Here is a 24316-nt window from a genome sequence, read left to right on the forward strand (position 1 = left end):
TCACCTCAATCCACAGCTAACCAGATACTGTCAATCACCTCAATCCACAGGTAACCAGACACCGTCAATCACCTCAATCCACAGGTAACCAGACACCGTCAATCACCTCAATCCACAGGTAACCTGACCCTGTCAATTACCTCAATCCACAGGTTATTAGACACCGTCAATCACCTCAATCCACAGGTAACCAGACACCGTCAATCACCTCAATCCACAGGTAACCAGACCCTGTCAATCACCTCAATCCACAGGTAACCAGACACCATCAATCACCTCAATCCACAGGTAACCAGACCCTGTCAATCACCTCAATCCACAGGTTATTAGACACCGTCAATCACCTCAATCCACAGGTAACCAGACACCGTCAATCACCTCAATCCACAGGTAACCAGACACCGTCAATCACCTCAATCCACAGACACCGTCAATCACCTCAATCCATAGGTAACCTGACCCTGTCAATCACCTCAATCCACAGGTTATTAGACACCGTCAATCACCTCAATCCACAGACACCGTCAATCACCTCAATCCACAGGTAACCAGACACCGTCAATCACCTCAATCCACAGGTAACCTGACCCTGTCAATTACCTCAATCCACAGGTTATTAGACACCGTCAATCACCTCAATCCACAGGTAACCAGACACCGTCAATCACCTCAATCCACAGGTAACCAGACCCTGTCAATCACCTCAATCCACAGGTAACCAGACACCATCAATCACCTCAATCCACAGGTAACCAGACCCTGTCAATCACCTCAATCCACAGGTTATTAGACACCGTCAATCACCTCAATCCACAGGTAACCAGACACCGTCAATCACCTCAATCCACAGGTAACCAGACACCGTCAATCACCTCAATCCACAGACACCGTCAATCACCTCAATCCACAGGTAACCTGACCCTGTCAATCACCTCAATCCACAGGTTATTAGACACCGTCAATCACCTCAATCCACAGACACCGTCAATCACCTCAATCCACAGGTAACCTGACCCTGTCAATCACCTCAATCAACAGGTAACCAGACACCGTCAATCACCTCAATCCACAGACACCGTCAATCACCTCAATCCACAGGTAACCAGACCCTGTCAATCACCTCAATCCACAGGTAACCAGACACCGTCAATCACCTCAATCCACAGGTAACCAGACCCTGTCAATCACCTCAATCCACAGGTTATCAGACACCGTCAATCACCTCAATCCACAGGTAACCAGACCCTGTCAATCACCTCAATCCACAGGTAACCAGACACCGTCAATCACCTCAATCCACAGGTAACCAGACCCTGTCAATCACCTCAATCCACAGGTAACCAGACCCTGTCAATCACCTCAATCCACAGGTTATCAGACACCGTCAATCACCTCAATCCACAGGTAACCAGACCCTGTCAATCACCTCAATCCACAGACACCGTCAATTACCTCAATCCACAGGTAACCAGACCCTGTCAATCACCTCAATCCACAGACACCGTCAATCACCTCAATCCACAGGTAACCTGACCCTGTCAATCACCTCAATCCACAGGTAACCAGACCCTGTCAATCACCTCAATCCACAGACACAGTCAATCCCCTCAATCTAACTTCAACATTTTTCCTGCAGGCATCAACTCTGGAAAAATGAATAGCCAATACGTGATGTTGTTTTGACAATGTTTGAAGGAACACTCTTGAGTCGGACTCTGTACATGTCCATTCAGATTTCAATACAAGCAGAGAGTGCACCTTTATTATTGAAAACAGGATTTGATGCGAATTTGTGAGCAGCTGTGCTGAATGAAATCTATGTGTTTTCATATCTGCTTCGATGATGTATTAAACATGGACAAATTCTGTGGCAATGCTCGAGTGGGAATATAGTCAATAACAATTTCACTTAAAATGTTGTGATTCTTATACTGTAATGATATTCAACTGAGATGTTTTTTTGGTCCACGCATGAACGGTTCTAGTCTTATAACAAAATGTGATTTTAGAAATGTTTCGTTTGTCGCTGAGGAGACGACAATATCTGCGTACACAACAAATGAACAATGCAGGGTGTTTAAAAGAGACGGACCCAATTTCAAAGCAGTATATTTCACGATGGCAATGTATTACAATTACACAAAAAGTTACACACGTTTTAATGAGTTATCAACTTTTAGTAACCATTTTATAAATGCTCCATGTGCCCTCCACCTGTTGTATGGACAACATCGAGACGATAGTTGAATTTGTCCCAAACGCCTCTCAAAGTGTCTTCTTCCACTGAAGTCACCGCTGCCGTGATTCTGTTTTTGAGGTCATCTAGATGAGTCGCTAATGGTGGCACAAAAACACCTCAGTCTTTGACGTATCCCCACAAGAAAATGTGATGTCTGGGGATCTTGGGGGGCCAAGGGTGTAGCGCCAAGTCTTGGGGTCCCGTGCTACCTATCCAACGTTGAGGCAGCGCGTCTTGCGAATGACTGAGGCTAGGGGCTGTTTGTGCGCTGGGAGAGGCATCTAGTGGTTATCATTATAAACTCTATGCCCCGCCCTTTCAAGTGGTAAGAGTTTCATTCATGGGCGGTTCGTGGTTGCAGAGATTTAGCGATTTCAAATCCGGTTCATAGTTTTTAAACACCCTATAGACCTCATAGCTATGCCTGCGATTAATTGGTGACGCCTACTTTGCTCCTATTTTGTACGCACAGGGATGCATTTTAAGGCAGCTGTATAATTATAATCACTGATAGAGGAATTACTGGTAATGAAAAATCATGGACACTGTTGAACTACCCTTTAATCGTTTGTGTGCAATTTCAGATCTGCAAAGAATAGCTTAATATGTTTTGCCACTAATTGTGGACATATTACATACTAGAATAGGCACACAAAGGCACCGTTCGCTTTATAGTTTTGCAAGTTACGCTTCTTTGTAGTCGACCTCTTCGATACACTGAACACAGTGCTGAAAAAAAGTTGATGAGTTAATAAGATCGATCGATTGCTTATCAAGAGGTTGTTTGAAAAAAATTATATATACGGAACATGACTAATACTGAAACGTGGGACGCTCACCGCAGTGCACGCCAAATGTGGCGACAATGAGCAATGGCGTCGATGATGTCATCAACCCCCCAACCTCGTGTCTTTTGCCTGTACACACACCGGCAATCTGAAGTATGTATGTACGTATTTGTGAAAATTATATGTACATCATGTGACAATTCGGTATTTGATGAGTTGAACCAATATATCAATCGGTTTTGTTGTTTCAACGGTCGATTGTTGTTGGCAGTTGTGGAAAACGTCGAACCATATGTCAGTATTTGTAGCAGTAGAAATGCTCACCACTTGAGCCAATTTGTGTGGAGCTGACAGATTGATGCCTGCAGCTGGGGCTGAACGATTAATGGATTTCAAATCGAAATCGCAATTTGAAACAATACGATTAGCAAATCGCAAAGGCTGCGATTTTAAAAGTCCTATGGCTTTCTTATTGGAATTGTTTTATTTTTTATCATTATTATAACTTTATTTATTTAACTTAACAATTGTTCTATGATTGATTGTTCTATTTCAATACATTTTTTTTAAAATAAATACATGTTGGAAGCAATTCATATATTTTAAGTTCTCATCCTTGCATTAGAATATATAGAGCAGTTCATATTTTGATAGTATCACGTGGTAATGCTCCATCACATGTTTTAAATCTATTACACAGTGAATATTGAACTGAAGCTTGAATTGTGACCCCCTTTAAACGACATTTCCACGTGCATAAACGCGTATTCTATTCTCCACCTGTGCATGTGTGTGTGTGCATGCATGCATATATTACATCAAGAGAGCATATTTAAACATAGCGAATCACACAAGAATGTAGGGAAATTGAGTTTCTCACTTGCATCGCCTTTCATTTGCATTCATGGAAATTTATTTGGACCCCAATATTGAGGACATTTAATGATATACAATACCACTGAACGCTGTTGATTAAATTATGTAAACTGCAAAGCAGTGCACCTACACTTTGTATTCACCAATGCTGTTTTACCAGTTAAACTTACAGAGGCTGATAATTGTCGAAAACGTTTGACCTGTGTTCACAGTCCTTTTGCATTATCACTTTTTTACCTTTTTCTTCAGTGGTTTCGAGTTATGTATTTTATTCCCAAATCCTCTTCTGGAAGCCCTAAGGGGCCGTCCATAAATGACGTCACGCACCTGGGGGGGGGGGGTGTCAGACATTTGTGACGATGTGTGACGATGGGGGGGGCGGTTGAGAAATGTGACGTCACATCAAAATGCGCAACTTTAAATAAATATAGACAACACGTTCTACTTCATTAAATATACTTTTTAATAAATATTTTCTCCTACAACATCAGAGTGCAGCGCCACATTAAATACGCACTACAATGACAATAGTTTAAAGCGATTTGAAGCATGTTTTATATATTTTGGGGGGGGGGGGGGCAGAGCTTTGTGACGCCATATTTGAGGGGGGTCTGACTTTTTGTGACGCCGTGTGACGAAGGGGGGGGGGGGTCAAAAATCGTCCAAAATCGCGTGACGTCATTTATGGACGGCCCCTAAGACACAAAGAATGAAAATCTATTCGCCATCTTGAAGTGAATATTATTCTGAGCTCACCAAGCAGCCATAGGCAAAATTAGCTCCGTTTCAGTAGTCCTTATTTCCACAACTAAACGTAAATTATAATTTCTGAACACCTATGTACGTTTATGTTAATTATATCACTGCATTTGTGCAATAAAGGCTATTTTTCTCTGTTGAGTTGAAACTAATGAATAGTGTGTTCCCGTAGAGTATCAGTGTATGTTAATTATAACCGCAAAAGCCATTATTGATAATGCCTTTATTGGGATTGTCAATAAAATATAAAACCATAAAAATACGTTTTAAACTTTGAATCCTGACATCAAGTGAGATTCTATATTTTTTTGACGACCATTGAAACACTTTCTTGTTAAAGTTTATGCTCTGGAACAAATCTCTGTGGACATTTAAACCATGTCCATTGCCAAAGTATAATGTCCAGAAGTTTAATGTAATGTCTTTTCTAATTGCGAAAATTAGCATTTATGCATAATTTTCTTCACTATTACTTGTTTCCCTCCTCCCCAAATTGAACTTTAACTCCCATTTGGAATTTCAATTACTGTATTTGCCATTCTCTATAAAAAATATATATAATTTAAAAACTATTTTTTAAATAGTTTTATTGGCTGTAAACCAGCATGTACCATTTATGGATATTTTTTCTTCCAAAATGTTTTTTTTTCAAGCAAATGGAATTTGTTATATTCCTAGACAGTCTTTCATTTGAAGACCAGTCTTACACTAAAATATACCTTACACGCTCAGTAAAAAAAAACATCCCTTCAGTATTAAAATATAAATTACTAAATTATGAACTATCCTCTATCCTCTGTTGGGCGAAGGCCTCCCAACATTGTCACAATCCTTCACGATTTTCGTGACTCAACAATCGACTCAGCTCCTTCACGTGAGCTGATCTCGTTGCTCCATCTCCGTGGTTCACCTCATCTCAGGCGTGTTCCCTCCTTAATCTACTTAAAATCACAATGCTCGCCTCTCACGTCAACAATGGAGCGCGGAGGTGTGTGCGAGGTTTCAATAAAGAGCCCTGCTTAACTCGGAGGAATCCTGCCCATTTCCCGGACGTTAAAAAATGTACGGCATGGAAAGAGGGTGACTTTACGGCAGGATTCTTCGCATTAGAGAAAGATGCCATCAGCCATCACTTTGTGGGATGAGTCAGCGGAGAAGGGCAAATCCTGTCATGCTGACTTGTTATGGATTGCATTTTATATTTGAAATTTCTCATTTCCTGCAGCTTCTATTCAAACTTTATTGATAGATATAACTTTTCCCCCATTTGATTCTAATCAGTGAGCAGCAATAAAGTATGTCATTGTTAATGGAGATTTTCTATCAAAACTTTCTCCAGAAGTCCAACTATTCTGAAGGAAAGTAATTTTTATATTAAATTTAGTGAGTCTCTGCAAGACTATTTTTTTATTATTATTTTGCATTCAAAGTTCTAAACTGTCACCAGATGATAATTGTGCAAAGAGGAAAAGTGTTGATCATAATTATGGACATTTTCAATACTATTAAAATGTTTGAAGACGGCATATCCACGTGTACGTGTGTTGTGCGTTGCAGTAGAGGTTCCTGGGTAAGGAATACCCACGTGGACAGGAAGTTCCGTCTCCCCTGTATGGCTGAAAAAAAAATGTTGTTCTAATTTACACATTGGGAGACAGACTTCTTCTTGTACATTATTTGTATCCTTATGCGCATTTAGGTTCCGCATGTGGCCATACGAATATAATTATTTTTGTCCTGTAAATGTATGCATATTCTAAAATGCATGTGTATGTTTAAATCATGCATGTCTCCCAAGTGTTACATTGCTCCTGACGGCAGGTAAAAGTGAGGGTATTTTATTAAACCAAGTGAGAACTGAAGAGACCAGAATAATCTAATTTGCAAGAGTGCCCTGGGTCACAAAAATTACGAAAATAAATACTGTATACAGATTTGGCAAGGAAAAATTAAACAAAATCATAGCAGAATATCTGCGTTATGGATTAAATAAATACAAATACCGTACAAATATACAACAATGTTAAATAAAATAGCACTTTATATGTATGCATGTCATACATACAAAATTTTTTGCATCGGACCTAGCCAGCCGGGCTAATCGGAGGCGCGGGGTAAGAACGACAAACTAAACACAAAAAGGAGTTCTAAAGACGTGAGTTTTCAAATTAGATTGACAAGTGCATAGCTCCAGTGGCTTCCTCATATCGGATGGAAGAGCGTTCCGGACGGCAGCAGAAGCGCATCCGAAAGCGCACGATGCGGTGACCGTCTTTGTTCGACGGTTAGCCAAAAAACCGCTGCCGCTCCGACGATGACCGGAGTTTGCATGACAGTTTGTGCTCTTCGACGAGATCACCAAGGTATTGTGACGTAAGTCGACTCGGTCATGTGACTTTGAAAACATTGATGTTAAAATCGAGCCGGAGTGGTGTGTGTGCACGCGCGTGTTTTTCCGCCTGAATGGGTTTTGTGTCCTCTCGAGTGCAGCCGTGCGACGTGGAGACGGTGCGGATTCGCTCGCGCTTCATACAGCGCATGCCGGCCGACGGCGAAACTTGCCCCGAGGACACAGAGTCCGAACACTGCGTGCTCAACCAAAACTGCTTTCACTACCGCTATAACCTCACTGGTAATAAACTATGAACTATTATCGAATTTTATATTTGACCAGGTACGAAGACCCACTGGGCTGCATAGCTCTCTTAATTCAGAAGCGACCTGGCCACAAATGATAGCTCGACGAAGTGGCTTGTCACGAAGAAATGTATAGCGGCCAAATACTCCCAACACATGTTGATTCTAAATCTGAAGGGAATGACTGGAGGACCAAAGAAAAATTCACACGACCATAGCGAGAGAGACATGCACACTCCAAATATACAAGCGTCAGGTTCGGGATCGAACCCACGACCTCCTGTATACCAGGCGACGTAGTTAACATCACGCCATCATGGCGCCCATCATGCTCATCATTGACCACTTACAGCTTTAACAAGAGCAGTGCAGACCACAATGCCTGCTGCATCCGTTGACAGTTGCCCATCTAACGCCACTGGCATTGGGAAATGAGATAATGGTGACATGCACAAGAATTAGCTAATGCTTTTTGCGCTTATGGTATAATTTTAATAGGACTAATTAAACACTTTTTTAAATTAAAAATTACTATTTCGTTTGAGGCTACTTTCTTCTAACATCAGTTCTTAAGAGCTACAAGATCATACGTCAATGAAGAATCATCTCCACGAGACATTTCATCATCATCAATGACCATGTTCATTCCACTGCTGGATAAAGACATCTCCAAGCCACCACCATTTCCACACATTCGGTTAACATGGTTGGCTATGTATGGTGTAAATGAAGTTAAACATACATACATACATTCTCGCAATCCTGTGATATATCAAAGCCACCTCGCATCTGCACATGAGTAAGATTTCATCGTACCCCCCCCCCCCCACTGTGGACAGAATCATGCTCATTATGGTCAAAAAAGTCAAATTTAAACCAGTGCATTCCTACCTTGAGCTAAGGAGGCTCATTAATATCAGGCGAACAAAGGTTAGAGCTGTGGAAGTTTGGACAAGTGCCCTGATGGCCTAAGACAGCAGTGACATTTGTTCCAGACATGGTGACATGAGGTAGAAAATCATCATACTGGAGCAGTATGTCATTTGTCATGTGGAACGGTCCATTACGACGGATGCACCTTTTTACAATCCGATTTGGAGCAGATCGGAGTACATGTACTGACATGTAATCATGCTCCCTTGAGGCATGAAATCAAATTTGAATGATTTCCATGACAGTTTAAATTTCAGTTCATCATGATCTACCCTGTTTTCTAGAATGTTCAAAAATTCCATCGTTGCATCATGAAACTAGTTGACACTTTTTAGGCAGCATCAGCACACAACTTGAATACACTGCTGCGTTTTGTAACTTCCATTCTGGAAAAACTTTGTCCAAACATATGTAGTTACCGCTCAGTGGATGGAGTGTTTTGCAACGAGGAATCGATTATTTAAAATCTCCATAATTCAAATATTTAACTTAGATCCTTCATTGTTCGGCTTTTAAAAATAATTATGCAATATTACTTTGATGCAAAATGTAGCATGTAGACGATACAAGTCCAAGTAATATTATTGTAAGAAAAATAGAGGGTAAAAATTATATTTGTACTGCAGTTTCATGTTTACTATTGTGTTATGCACCAACATATGCAAGAGCAAACAGAGAGCTGGACTAAAAATACCTTTTGGATTTCTTCGCAATCAATTACATCAGGTTCCAAGATAGTTGTAAGAGCGGTACGACCATGGGTATGCACCTTCGATATACGTTTGTTGGCCAATATATTTGTTTTTCTAGATAGACGAAAGCAACAACTGTTATTGATATTTTCACGAAGCAGTCACGCAAATATACGCATTCAAGTATGAAAAAAAGAATAGGCTTTACCCTTCCTGGCACTAAAACAGGTGTTAAGATGTTCAAACACCCAGATACTGTTTGCCAAGGAATCAAGTCTACATTAACCACACGTACTTGTAGTGAACGTGCAAACAAACATGCTCTGATAATATATGCATTGTCTTTGAAACTGAATAGCCTACGAATTCAACTTCGTGCGCACACACCCACGGTAGCTCTCCCGTGGACACATTATGACAGCGTTGCGCGGCGTGTGTTTTTGCCCATTGGTGGCCTGCAGAGTGGAGCACCTGCCAACTGAGTGAGCGCGCCGTGTGTGGACAGGGCAGCCGCACTCGCATGCTGGACTGCGTGCGGAGCGACAGCAAGTCTGTCGACCTCAAGCACTGCGAAGCCGTAAGTGCGTGTGTGTGTGTGCGCGTCGCCTGAGAGTCAAGGTTGCCAGGACGTTGCATCATAGGCAGGGGAAATAAATTTCGGAACCAACATGCTTTAAACATATTTATGTATACATTAAGTTGAAGCTGGAGCAGAGGTCGCAACCGGGTACCCGATACCCGTACCCTACCCGATACCTGGCTACCCGTACCCGGTCGGGTACGGGTACCCATTTGCGACCCTGGTGCGGCCGGGTATGGGTAAGGAAACAAAACCCGTTTGCGACCTTTGAGCTGGAGCCTTGGAATGTCTTGCTCACGCCACTGGTGGCAAAAGAGCTCCCACTACAGAGAGCTTAGAGCAGTGTTCTTCACTGCAAGGCCCGTGGGCCACTGGCGGCCCCTGACGTGCGACCCCCGACAATAGACACCACGTGACAACACCCCCATCATCACCATCGTGCTGCTGTCAAACCCCCAATGGTGTCAAATGTGTGGCGGCCCTCACACTGATGATATCTTATGATGGCAAAAGTGGGCCCCCTCTAAAAATGTGCGCATTGTAGAGTATGTTCTCTACTCTTCCATGCTTGCCAAGGTGTGTTAGAAGAGGTGGGAATACCCCCACCACATATATATGTTTTACTAGGCATGTTTAATGAAGAAAAAATAAAGTAATAGATATTGCTCTTTTTATTGTCAACACTTTCGCTTTGTCACTGGTTTTAGCACGGATATGCCTTTGATGTTACAGATTTACATCACCACCATATATCGCTGTTCACATGTGAGTCAAATTGAAGATGGCTGTAAAAGAGATAAATAGAAGCAAGCTTCCATATTCACATGCCATATGGGATGTGGGTATGCCAATTCTCCACAATGGTGTTCCATCTACATCTCCATTTGCTGAATATTGAAAGGCATTCATTGTTAATACCTTACATTACATGCACTTACATTTTTTTAATGCCGTACTTGAAAACGAAATTCTGCACGCACAGAGGCAGTCAGTTTGGTACAGTAGTCAATTCGGTAAATGTGATGTAAATACCACACACAGTTTGGCATTGAGCTTTCAGTTGCAATTGAAAGTGAGAAACATTATACCGTGAAATCTTGTGTGGGAATCCTACATTTGAATACTTTATAATTAAAATACGTTAACCTGAAATGACAATAAATATTCCAAGAAGAGGTGACACCAACAAGTGATGACAGAATGCTTTGTATGTTATTCGTCACATTGGTTATCATCTGTTTCCAACTTGTCAACGCTACTGGATAAAGAAAACACAATAATTTGTTTGTCTTGGCTTTTACGAACACATTCTGAGAAATTGAATGGACCCACATAGTGACTTGCACGGTGATGTTAAGGTTTAATATTTGTGGAGTAAAATTTCCTGGGATTTTTACCAAATTTGTTCATGTTAAGAGTAAGTTAATTTGATGAACGTTATAACAATACTCTTTGGTTCTTTCGGTAAAGTCGCGTAGGTATGAAATAAAATAAATCACGACGTTTCGGGCGCAACACAAGCGTCCGTCATCAGGTGGGAAAGTCATCAGGTGGGATAGCCTGATGACCGACGCTTGTGTTGCACCCGAAACGTCGTGATTTATTTTATTTTATACCCACGTGACTTTACCGAAAGAACCAAAGAGTATGGATTCCTGCAGTCACGAAAGCTTCAAATCGTTATAACAATGTTTCACATGTTTCAACTGTAAGCTTTTCACCCTCGACAGGAACTTAGCTGTGTGAAAATCAATCACCTTGTCCTAATCATAGGAGACTTGAAATGTTCACAATTTGTGTGAGTGGCAAGTCACCCTCCAGATTTGCTCATTTCGAATGATATTATGACAGGGTCATCGTAGCTGAATGTGTATGCCCCCCTCTTTTGGTCATTATGCTACCACAGGTGGTGAAGGAAAGTACAAAATATTCCTGCATTCTCCCTTGAGGGTTCTCGTTGTGTTCCTCTCTGGTTTATAATTGCTGGATACTGTTTCAGACTGACACGTAGCTATTTTAACAACAACAACAACGTCTTATTCATATTCACAATACTGCTGTGTGTGTCGCATGTCAATGCAATGATTGTTTGGAGGGAAGGGAGAGCATTTTTTGTTAAGTGTTCTACATTGTGGAAGGGCATATTTACGTGAGATTGGTGCACGTGGGCACCGATGCAAAAATCCACATGATGATCACAAAGGGCCATCATGTGGCCGAACAATTAGCTGCAGTAAACAATACATTTTACCTTCGTGAACTTACAAACAAGAACAAGATAATTGTTCAACTAGCCAGAAAAAGGAATCTTCTCAGTATCCTTAATTTAAGCAGGTGAGAGACCACTGGGATAATTCTTTATTTTGCAAGTGACAATTGGGATACCTTTATTGTGTAATAATGTTTTGTTATTGTATGGTATGCTCTTGTAAATTATGTTGCATGGTCTGTAATGTATTTAGCAGCTCTTAAACAAATTGCAATTGAATCTGCCTGCAACTACATTCTCATTATCTACATTTCTCAAATGTATTTATCTTTTTTCAAACTTTGACATTCACTTACTAATAAACTACAGCATTGTTAGACAATAAAAAAATAACTGAAGGGTATAAAAAGTGTTTAACAATCACATAATGAATTGCTCTTAAAGCTGATTCTATCTTGATTTACTCTCGAATGGATCCAGGTGTTGTGCATCTTTCTGTCCTTGAACAAGCAATGAATCTGATGTTTAAACACCATTAGGAAGCACATGGTTGATTTTTTTTGTCGTGTTATGAGAAGTGCTACAAATGTATCAATCACATTCTTGACATCTATGTTTAGGTGCGCATATCTTTGAATGTAAAGCTTTCCAGCGTTATGTTTTCTCTGTGAAATCAAACACACATTTTAAACATTTCCACAATGTGATAGCTTGAGAAGGGGGAGAGAGGGTATAGCTGCACAACAAAAAGACAGCCACTTCAACAAGTAGGCCCCATCATCAGCAGTACCCCGGATATGGAAAATGGCTGATGAGAGGTGAGCCTGGTGAAGCCGTAGCAACATGTCATCTGACTCCTCCAAAAGGCACGCTCACTTAACACGAAGGTTTTTGCAGCCAATTATTTTCATTCATAGTTGAGTTTATGGTTCGTCCATGTAATTATCTGATTGAATGTCTCATTAAGACCCTCCTCCATCCGATATAGCGGAAAAAAATGTCACGTGTCTATGCATACGTGACAATTATGTTTGTGTCAGCTCACCAGTAAGTTAAAGAATAAGTCTCAAAATAAAATTTAGCAATTAGATATCTTATTCATATATTTACCTGCCTACAATATTAATTACGTGTTCAGCAATTACACATCGTGATACATTTCCTTCAACTTAGCCGTGAGCTCATACGATAATTGCCACGCTAAACACTTGCATGCGTGACGATTTCATATAATGTCAGGTAGTAGAAGGTCTGGACGACACAAAGTTGGCAAGATTATTACATGGCCTGAAACAAAATCTAATATGAAACACGTTATTACTCGATGAGAACATGGTATATATGATATCACCTCTAAAAGACAAGTGAATAGCTCCAGGCATGTAAATTCACAATATATTGTACAATATTTTGTTATAATTTCATACCTGTCGACCCCAATCAGAAGTGATAAACACAAACAAATAGACAAAAAATGCCCGTATTGAAACGGCTGTACTCCGTATGGACCTAAAACATGAATTTCCCTGGGTAAGCCGTATGGGTTGATACGGTATGTAATTCATGTTTTATTTGCTTTATGTGTTATATGTTGTTATCGTCCTTGTTTATTATTAGTAACATTATCAACTGAGACTGTGAGTAGGAATGCACAAATTATTTTACCCCAGCTATGATTACAGGCAGGTTTAATTACACATGAAGAAATGTATATTAGTGTGTACTGTTTTACATCAGAATATAAATATATGCCTATTGTGAATAAGTCAGTGGTTAGATATTTGTAAACTTTTTAAACACACACAGTGGAAAGTCGTAATAATAGTGATTCCCATTTTCAATATTACATTAAAACTTGATCATGCAAATTCAACTTTAATTAAATTTGCCTTATTACAATAATGATTCAAATTTTAATTTGCACTCCTTCAAATTTGCTGCATTATTAATAAAGGTTCATAATTTTGCCTGACTAACTAATGCAACATCCATGCTGAGTTGAAAGCTGACTTCCAGCAGATCCTAAATGACGCATGAAGGTAAATTGAACAAAGTGCAAACTGATGTGAACCTTTCAAGTGCTCTGGTGTTTTGCAAAGTAAATATAGTCATGAAGGCTTGGCCATCACCTCCGATAATCACCCAGAAATGTCTGTCCGTCCCGCGCGTGACGTCACTCCACACGAGGCCCACCAACCCGCGTGACGTTACTCCACATGAGGCCCCACCCCCCTCATTAATATTCATGAGCGGGTGGATTTTTACACCAACGCAAAGGAAGGCCGAGCTGAATTAAATAATTTATTACGCAAAGTCGCTTCAAATATGACGTAGTGACGGTAAAAAATAAATCTACGCAGCAGTGCTACATCCGTGCGTGACGTCACTGCAAAAGAGCCCCCCCCCCTCTTCATTAATATTGATGCACGAGTGGAAATTTACACGAACGCACAAGAATGTCGTGCACTCCACATGCCGCACCCCTCCCCTCATTAATAATCATGAGCGGGTGACGTCACTCCACATGCCGCACCCCTCCCCAATAACCATTAGCGGGTGACGTCACTCCACATGGGGCAACCCCCCCCCCCTCATTAATAATCATGAGCTGAACAATTTTTCTATTGAATATTTCAGATTTACTGCAATATACATCCGTCCTTGGACGGGCAAAAAAGCTAGTTACTAATTAATGCCATAGCAGGATAGCTATAATTACCGTTCAGACATCAGCTTTATTAAACTATTTCTGTGACACCGTTATTGTGTGCCTAAACGCCACCAAATTCATCATCTTAAATATAAGCATGACATATAGTCGTATTATAGTCTCCATCAATAGTGTCATTGAATCAATTGGGAAAGAACGATGGCAAAGTGGTTTGTGGACTTATGACGTAAAACCAACGACCTGAGTTCGGGTCCCAGTCATGGCTAGCATCAGTGGTGAATGATATTTAAACCAGTTCCGCGTATCCCCTTTAATAACCCACACTGACCATTCCGGTAAAATAGGGTAAACCAACTCCAATGACTGGTAATTTGAAACTGCTAATTAATTGCAAACAACAGCCATCATGCATCTATAATTTTATCCAGAGTAAGTAAATGATTGGTAATGTGTTTCCTCAAATGCAACATTTTATTTGGTGCCTGTTTTTTAAACAGACAAGGTATCCGAGAAATATAATTTATTTAAATGAGGCATTAAAACACTTAATTTTAATAACTGATACTGTACAAGTTTACAGTTTTAAAACAATGACATTATTCAATAACTGGATGGGCAGGGTTCTACAGGTGAATCAAACTTTTTTCAAATATCCAAAGTGTGTATATTTGTTATGTTATTTCCCCAAAATCAAGCTAGCGTTTCATAACGATATGAAACCGGCATGTTGCCATTTGCTTAGTGGTAGAATAACAATTATCGCTTTTGTACTTCCAAAATAGATCACCGTGTATTTTGAATACTTTGTACACATTGACAGGCTTGCAGAAAGCTATGTATCCACCTTTAATCATGTGAACATAGGATACTAGCCTTTTGCCCGTCCTAGGACGGAAGCTGTAATATTAAAGATGTACTATTTTTAGGAATTGTTGCACATAAATACAAAATTTTTACTTAAAAAAAGGTTTTCCCTGCAGTTGGCTATCCTTGATGAACACTTTGATCCGCTGAGGATTTTTAGATCTAGACAGAGCCACGTACAACTGTCCATGGGAAAATACGGGTTCATTGAGATAAATACCCACATTTTCAAAAGTCTGACCCTGCGACTTGTTGATCGTCATCGCATACGCAGGAATTATCGGAATTTGTCGTCGTTTCAGTACGAAAGGAAGAGTGACGTGACTTGGAGCTAGGTCGATTCTCGGGATGAAGACGATTTCGCCTCGGTTGCATTCCGACACAATCTCTGCGGTGATGAAGTTATCTTGTAACGATTTGACCATCAAACGCGTTCCATTGCAAAGACCGTTCTTCGGGTTCAGATTTCGCAGCAGCATGATGATAACGACTGTCTTCAGTGCCAATGTGTGTGCCAATGTGTGTGGCAATGTGTGTGCCAATGTGTGTGCCAATGTGTGTGTCAATGTGTGTGCCAATGTGTGTGGCGGCATTCCTGAAGATCGTGGAAAAATTCTGGAGGGTAATTAAATGCGTCCTCAGGATCTTCCAACACGATCGAGTCAGAGCTGTAATAATTTGAGCACGGCAATTTTAAAATAGCAAACAATATCTGTCTCAAAATAAGTTGAATAAACACTTCACGTAACTTTAGCACTGCTTTGAACTCACCTGAAGCTTTGAACTGACAAATGTTTCTTCCCCGATGGACGATTGATAGCGAAGAGTAAAGAAAGTAGACTGCTGATACTGTCAGAAGTAAGTTTTTAATTATAAAAAGACCAAACATAACCATTAAAGTTACAAAAACATTTATCAGAGTACTATTGTATCTTGTGTAAATTTAATGGCAGTGAATCTTGCACAAAACGATGTCATAAAACACGTAACTTCATGTCACTGTAGCACTGTATTTAACTCACCTTAAATTAGTTCTAAATCACTGCTCTGATACTTTATTTTCTTCTGCTTTCACTCGCTGGGGTTGTAATACATTTGAATTCGATACAATATCTGGAAAATCACGGAGACATTTATATATTTTATCATAATTTAGAAGCAAAAATTTGACTTATCTTTTGTTTCAAGTGCTGAAGAAATAAATAAAGATACCAAAACCACTTTGTTGCTGCGTAGAATAATTTATTTGATAAAATGTCAGTAAAGAAACGTAAAATTTTAAGCGAATTTGCGTAAAAAATGTTTCTCCGCTCGACCTGGGGGAGTGTAAAAATCCACCCGCTCATGATTATTAATGAGCGTGGGGGGGGCCTCTTTAGCAGTGACGTCACGCACGGATGTAGAAATGTGCTGCGTAGATTTATTTTTGACCATCACTTTCTGTAAAGAAACGTCACATTTGAAGCGACTTTGCGAAAAAAATATTTTCGCTCGACCTTCCGCGTGAGTGTAAAATTGATTATTTGATTATTAATGACGGGGGCGGGGGTGTGGCATGTGGAGTGACGTCACGCGCGTTACACACATTTATGGGCTATTATAGTAGCAACATCTGTGGTTGTTTTACTCACTATTCTACTAATTTGACTGTATTGGAATAGAATAAAATGTACGCCCTGGTGTTTCAATGCATATTCATGAGATGCAATTAAGAGTAAGTAGAACATAATTCTATTGCAAATACTTAAAGTTTCTTTGTCGAACCGAACTATATATTTCAGAAAATTGTAATGTGCCTGAATTAACATCATACTTCAACTTTTGAGGGGGTTTAATATTGTACTTACAAATGTGTACTGCTAAATTCATTGCAATAATCAGCGATCCTTAAGTAGCTTGTGTAAATCCTAATGCCTTTAGGGCAATGCAGTTATCATCTGAACACATCAAGGAAACGTTTGAGGTTCGTTAATATATTACAACCTTCATATTTGAAATTATGAAGATTTAACAATTAAAATATAAAATGTAGCTGAATTTCCTTGTAGAGATAATAACTCGGCAGACACATTTTCTTTTTTACTTTGCCAATCCTTATGAAGTTCAATGTTTGCCTTGATGACATTAAAAACACAACAATTATGTGTAATCAACAAAGACAAAAGTAATTAAGATTAGCTTCATTCATATACACTAAATATAATTATTGTAGTAATTGTCATATTAAATAGCTTTTTTTTCTTTTTACAAAATCACATTTACACAAAACTTGCTGTTTCCCAACGACATCAGTACCTAATTCAATGTACAAAGTATGCCAATGATTGCATACCTTCCATAAAAGCAAATGGATGTTGTATTTTCTGAAACAATTTAAACATCACACATGATGTATAATCACAAACATGTTTGTTGTTGTTGTCGCAAATATGACTTGCACCATGTAACACATTCTGCATTAAAAATATGACTCTTAGTTGAGTTCCATTTGATGAGTTATTGGTGCTATCAGCTTAAACTTTCGAGATGATTTTATTATATAAACCTACAGACAAGTTATGTGAAGAATAACTTATCAAAAGATATATTTTTTTACTGGTAGGAACCTCCTGGTTACACCAGCCCACAGGAGATTATTGTGTCCGTCTGTCCATCGTGCAGGGAGGGGCTGAGTGGGGAGGGAGGGGCTGGGTGGGGAGGGGCTGGTCACCCCGTGGTGCCCTTATAAAACTCAACGTTTAACCTACTCACGCCGGCTTGTGCCTGCCCTCACAGTCGGGCATATTTGCGGAATACACCACGCCGCCATTGACCCTGGCCATTGACCGAGCAACCCAACGTTCCTACCAGCTCCCTCCGCAGAAATGTGTTTTATCAAAGTCACGTGGAATTTCCTTCTAAATTATTTGCTATCAGCAGATTACTCTGCTGCTCTGCTTCCATTTGCAGTTTTTAAGAGTAAAATGCTAATTAACTGGATTAAAAAAAAAAGTACACGTATACATGTACTTGAGATTATTTGCTCTAAGTTAGGCAACAATTGTTATTTTTGCACGTTTCAGACTTGTGCGGATATATCAGTTTGATGCATGAAATTGTCCCTAAGCCTCTCCACTAGCCAGAACATAGTGTGTACGTATACTGGATTGTTAAATGATAAATGTATGATAGTTGTCTCATTGTAGAGCATTCTATGTTGGATAACAGTACATTTATTTTGTGCTGAGATTGGTTACAAAAAGCTTTGCAATTTAGAAGAAAATCAAGGAACCAAGCAAGAAGCCAATGATTAAGAGAGACAGACAATTAATATTAAACTTTTCAGAGATTGGTATCTGTCCACAATCTACCTTTGCCTTCGAACACCTTGTTTTTTCAAACATCGTTTCAACCAATGCAAAATGCGTTGTTGCTGTTCAAATGTTTTTTAACCTAATTGAGCGTGAACAAAAATGGCTCAAACTCTCGCTGCGCAAAATAGCAGCTTCAAAACCATATCATCAGCTCATGCGTAAGGGGCTGTCTGCAACAGTTGTATTGTAGAACTGTAGCCAACATCGGGACGTGTACGAAATAATTTTGGTGCGGAAACATTGCGGAAATAATTGTCAGGGTTCCCCTTGTACAAGGTCAACCTTTTTTGGATTGATGTAAGGATTAAGAGACAGGAGATGTCTAGCACGCATCATGCATTTCGCTTTAACGGCGACAAAATGTGAGCGCTGTATAATTCACGTTTTCATAAGAGTTGATTTGTTTTATTGTGAGAGATTATTTGTTTCGCATGGGGGATTTGTAAACAGCGCAGGGGAGCCCCCCAACAGCCTGTTTATAGCTCATAGAATGTGCTATTTATGGTGTGTCTAGATTGTGTATGAGGCAACAGAACTTGCAGTGACAATGCTCTACGAAGTAATTAGTGATATTTTAGGGTTTTTTTTACACTAAGACAGCAGCAACATCACTCAATGATCTACCAGATGTATAACACCTACACGGAGAATATGCATTACTTTGGATGCAATTCGCGTGGGAGTGGACTTCTCATCTTAAAGTGTGTGCTCTAAGATTATTTTATGAAAGCAGATGGCCTTGAAGCTTTGTTTTATTTTCTTCATAATCTCTATCAATTGGTCGCAAACTAGCACCGAACATTAAATGTAATTGCATGAAATGACTGTGCAAAAGGGGATCTATTTTTTTTTGGGGGGGGTGGGTGTGGGTGGATGTCACCTAGCCATTGTACACACACCACTGATAGGGACCATGGAATGGTTAACTCGCAGCGATTAATATAAAATATGGACAATTAAAATGCTCATCATGTTTCATAAATCACTGTCCCACACCGTGGCAGACGGGCTCCATGCTGTCATGCAATGGACCAGGATGCGCCAATGTGAAGCATAAGTGTCGCTCGCTTAGTCTAATTTATGTCTGCCATTCTAATGAGCTTGTTTTTATCGTTAGTCAGCACTGCATGCAATGTTTCCGATAATGTGAACCGTATTTAGTTCGTGCACGTTTGTCAGAATACTTGTCAAATGTCTTAATATTTCCAACATTATACACCATATTTATATGCGCATCTATATGAGTATGCACTGTTTGTCTTGGTTTTACATTTCAATGATTCTCTTAGAATACTTTAATGTGAAAGCATCAGCCAAAAAAGATAATTCTAATATATTTAAATTGGCACAAGGTAACTTTAAAAGGGGTTGCTATCCTTGAAGGTGGCTTTTAATCCAAAAGAGTAATTTAAAATGAAAGCAGAAAGGAACAAACATTTAAATCATAAAACACAATGCAATTTATTTTGCTATTTTCAATCTATTTTATTCTGATTGGGCAATCGGCATCAAGTCATGGGAAAAATAATAATATTTTCAAAACTGTTGCAAAACAGTGTCACAGAACTTACTACAGAAAGAATTTGCCATTAAACTTGTCCAAAAAAATCCTCGAGGTAACCAAGTGGCTATTGTATCCTGTACAAAGTAAGAGGCAATTTCCCACAAAATATCCCATGGGATTTTTGGGATAAATTGTATTCATTCTCATAGTTGGAACTGAGCAAAATGACACTTAGAATTGCATGTAATATGTGTGCAGTCATTGACCATCTATTTACTTCCCTGAGAATATAGTTTTAATCTTGAGCAGTGGCCTGGATTGAATCCAGGATTTAAAGTGGTGCCAGCTAAGCATTCTAACCTCTTCGTGTATTTTGAGCCACTCTGCATATGCCAATGATCCAATGACATTATTAGTCATCAGTATATATTGCAAAATATAACTGAGTTTGTTTAGAACACAAACGTTAGAATATTGGTCATAATATCTCAGTAACCAATACTAGATTGCACTAGCAGAACAGGTATACGTTTGCACTGAGATTATGGTTTTAATAATTTATGGTGTGATGCAAAAAATGGTTATAAGATTTACCATTTTAAGTGAATGTATTTGATCAAAATATGTGAGGTTTTTATGCTGTGTAGTTCAAACAATAGGGCAATAATTTAGCTGGCATAAGCTAGCCAATTACTTAAGCCTGCATGAGATGTAATGCCTAATTGGAGATAAAGACCTTCAATTGATGGCAATACTCATACAATACGTTGTTCTGCAGATGACAACGTTTGTCCACCTCCTTTCAATTTGCACACTGTTATGGATATTTCATCGGACATTATTTCTGTAGTTGTATGTGTAGTTCATACAGAACATGTCTTGTCTTTGTTTCCTGACTGGGTACTACCAGTCCAATACCCCAAAACCACATTTATGTCCAATTCACTTGTCATGGGCTTGTTCACAAGCAACGGCGATGTGTAGATTTTCACTCAGATTGTAAAGCACCCCTAATTCTCCGTTATTTCTAGATTTGAAGCTTTCGTGACTGCAAGTATTCATATTCTTAGGTTTTTTTCGGTAAAGTCACGTAGGTAAAAAAATCAAAATTAATAAAAGTAAAATAAAATAAAAATCACGACGTTTCGGAGGCAACACAAGCTTCCGTCTTCAGGTGGAACCGTCACAGCACGCTTGCTGTATTTTATTTTTATTTTACTTTTATTAATTTAGATTTTTTACCTACGTGACTTTACCGAAACAACCTAAGAATACTCCGTTATTTCGTTGTGTCGTTGCACAGCTGGGCTTGGAGCGACCCCGTGGCATGGGTGATCCGTGCTCGGTGGAGTGCTCCCTCAACTGCCAACTCTCCGAGTGGTCCTCCTGGACCTCCTGCTCCCACACCTGTGGACTCAATGGTGCGCCACGCATCACGGTCTCATAAAAAAACAACACAACCCGCACGGAAAATGTCCTTCGCGAGTCTAGTGACGCGAAGCCCCTGCGTTTCAGCACCTCTCTCGTTGTACGCCATTAATAAGAATGTCCTGTTCATTCAAATGTATGACGAATTTTTTAAAAATAATAATAACTTAAAAAAAATGCAATTCTCATTCGGCGACAAGATGGAGCGTCTTAATATGTTTTTGTGTTTGTGTTTTAGTGAGCGTGTAATAACCGTGGATAATTATGTTGAGGTAAAAGCATATATGGGCTTTTCAACAAAAGGAAAAAGACTCGGGTGTGCATGAATAATTAATTCTGCGTAATGGCATATATAAAATGAAGGGTGGGTTGTTGCTCATTGAGAGAGTAATATGGGGACATGTAATAAGTCAGTAATTTGCTTTATGTATTTATTTGTAAGTGCCTTAACACCTTTGTTTTCAAAGACACACTGTACTCTTTGCTCCTTGCACTATGTTTTGGTAAAATATATGATCTGGTTTATTGGTCATATTTTAAAGCATGTTAAGTAATATAACACTAAATGAAATAAGTAAATGGAAATATATCACATTAATATGCATCTCACAGTAAAACGTGGTTAATTGTGGCACATACTCGATGAAAATCACGTTGTCTTGCTATGAAACACACAATGTAAATGGCATTTGCCAAACATCCCGATGCTGAAATATACCCGCAAATCACCCAATTGGGATCACACACAGCAACAACAGCGCGCCCTACCACTGCGAACATTTTCATTTGTGTGCGGATACAGGTTGGACGCACAGGAGTCGAAGGGTTCTGCAGGAACCACGCGGTGAGGGCAGATCTTGCCCTCTTCAGATGGAGCAGAACAAGCCCTGTGCGGTCACACCCTGCTACCGCTGGCAGCTTGGAGTGTGGTCTGAATGCAAAGTGGAGGTAACACACGCACACATATAAAACGTGTCGATCATGACCTGTCAAAAGGTTACGTGAAAGGTTATGTAAAAACGACAAATTTCCTTTGGAGACAATGGTAAAGGTTATAAGGTGTATTATATTTGGTTTTTAATATCACAAATATTATTAACAGTATTCAGAATTGATTCGTGTAAATGCTTCCTCAATTATTATTGCAACGTTGTCATTTGTTTGTGTTTAGTCCCAATGCAGTTGTTAACAGAGCAATGTGTTTGCATTATCAGATGAGCAAATTTATTACGAAAATGAGCCAAGGATGTCTTGTGTGTCCCGTGCGTGACGTCACTCCACATCGAACAGCCCCCCTCATTAATAATCATGAACAGGTGACGTCCTTCAAATTGACACCCCCCTTCCATTGATAATAATTAGCGGGTGACGTCACTCCACATGTGGGGGGCGAGGCGCCTCCCCCCCTCCTCAGCGTCAACTCACAGCCCTCACTACAAAGGCAGAACCCTCGCGTCACGCGATCTCCGTAACGCTGTTGAGACATCAAAGTAAAAAGGACGTCATGATGAACAAGGGATTATAACCTTAAAATGAAATTGGTCTGTGTCACCGCGCCCTTACAAATTGCACACGAATTGATGCAATGAATATCACGTCGTGGTCTGCTTTTCGCTTGCAAGTTTCAGATGTACTGCAATACACCCGTCCTTGGACGGGCAAAAGGCTAGTTTGTAAAAATGTTTATTAAGAATTGTATAAATTCTATCGTCAATAACAACACTAAATTAAAGCCCTTGGTCAATGCACTTTTTGATGAAAAGCCTTCCCATTCAGTCAGTCATGGGGGTTGTTTGACCATACTTCACCACACTGGTGATTGTCAGTTGGTGAATGGTACCAGTGCACTTGACAAATAAAATTTGATAAAGCTGGATTATTGGGTCAGTTGTATTGCGACCCTAGGTTCGATGTCAATGTTACAGCTGGGATAAAGTAGGTTATCCTGTGTCCTTTGCAGAATTGCCATTGCATGCATCACATTTGTAATCATTTATGTGGATCCCAATTTTATGTAAAAAGTATGCAGCATATTCATCATTTGATGATTGCAAGCAAACCACTCGTCTGCACAATCCATTGTGGCTGTAAGCACTGCTTATTGAAGAGTCACCAGTGGTAGTGCTGCAGCATCTCACCGATTTGGTTTGTGTAAATTTGCTGTATTGTATGAGTATTGCCGTTTGTGTAGAAATCTGTAGGCGGTGCCTTAAATGACTATTATTCGCTTAGTGCCTTTATGTCAATTGTACAGTCGGAATACAATTGTATAGTGTGTGGAGAGAAATATATATTTCATGAAAGATGGTCCAGGGAGGATCTTAGATCAAGTTCAAGTTCATTTATTAAGTATCGCCATGTGAGCCATTCGGCTCTTGAATCGGGTGCAATCGCAACAAACAAAAAACATGAACAAGAAAACATCTTTAAGTGAATATGTGACTAAGTGCAAACATAAAAACCAAGAAAAGACAGCAAAATATTGCAGAAAAACACCGTACACCAACGCTGTGTGCAAAAATCCCAGTAGGATGCAAGTCAAACAACAACAACAACAACAACCACAAGACAACTTAGATTAAGGCCATCAGTCTAACTCTGTACTACAACAAGCAAAATAGTAAAATGAGTAAACTCTTGTCAGAAAAAGACTCGTATGCCTCCTTTGTATAACGGCATCTGGAAGGGCCTAAAACTTCCCTTTCCCGTTTTTTATCTTTGGTATTTAAAAAAATATATCTTATTAAGTCTTATATCATCCAGGCGGTCAACACATGGCACTT

The 24316-nt window shown here is 39.6% G+C and overlaps 1 protein-coding gene across 1 annotated transcript in view; it reads left to right on the plus strand.

Moving 5' to 3' along the window:
- THSD7A (thrombospondin type 1 domain containing 7A) overlaps positions 1-24316 on the plus strand; it is a 337784-nt gene that overhangs the window by 288107 nt on the left and 25361 nt on the right. The window contains 4 exon segments of the mRNA XM_078860548.1: positions 7153-7294; positions 9386-9501; positions 21409-21526; positions 22336-22481. Of these exon segments, the coding sequence (XP_078716674.1) occupies positions 7153-7294; positions 9386-9501; positions 21409-21526; positions 22336-22481 (522 nt within the window).

This window comes from Lampetra fluviatilis, chromosome 10, assembly GCF_964198595.1.
Source record: "Lampetra fluviatilis chromosome 10, kcLamFluv1.1, whole genome shotgun sequence".
NCBI classification, from domain to species: Eukaryota; Metazoa; Chordata; class Hyperoartia; order Petromyzontiformes; family Petromyzontidae; genus Lampetra; species Lampetra fluviatilis.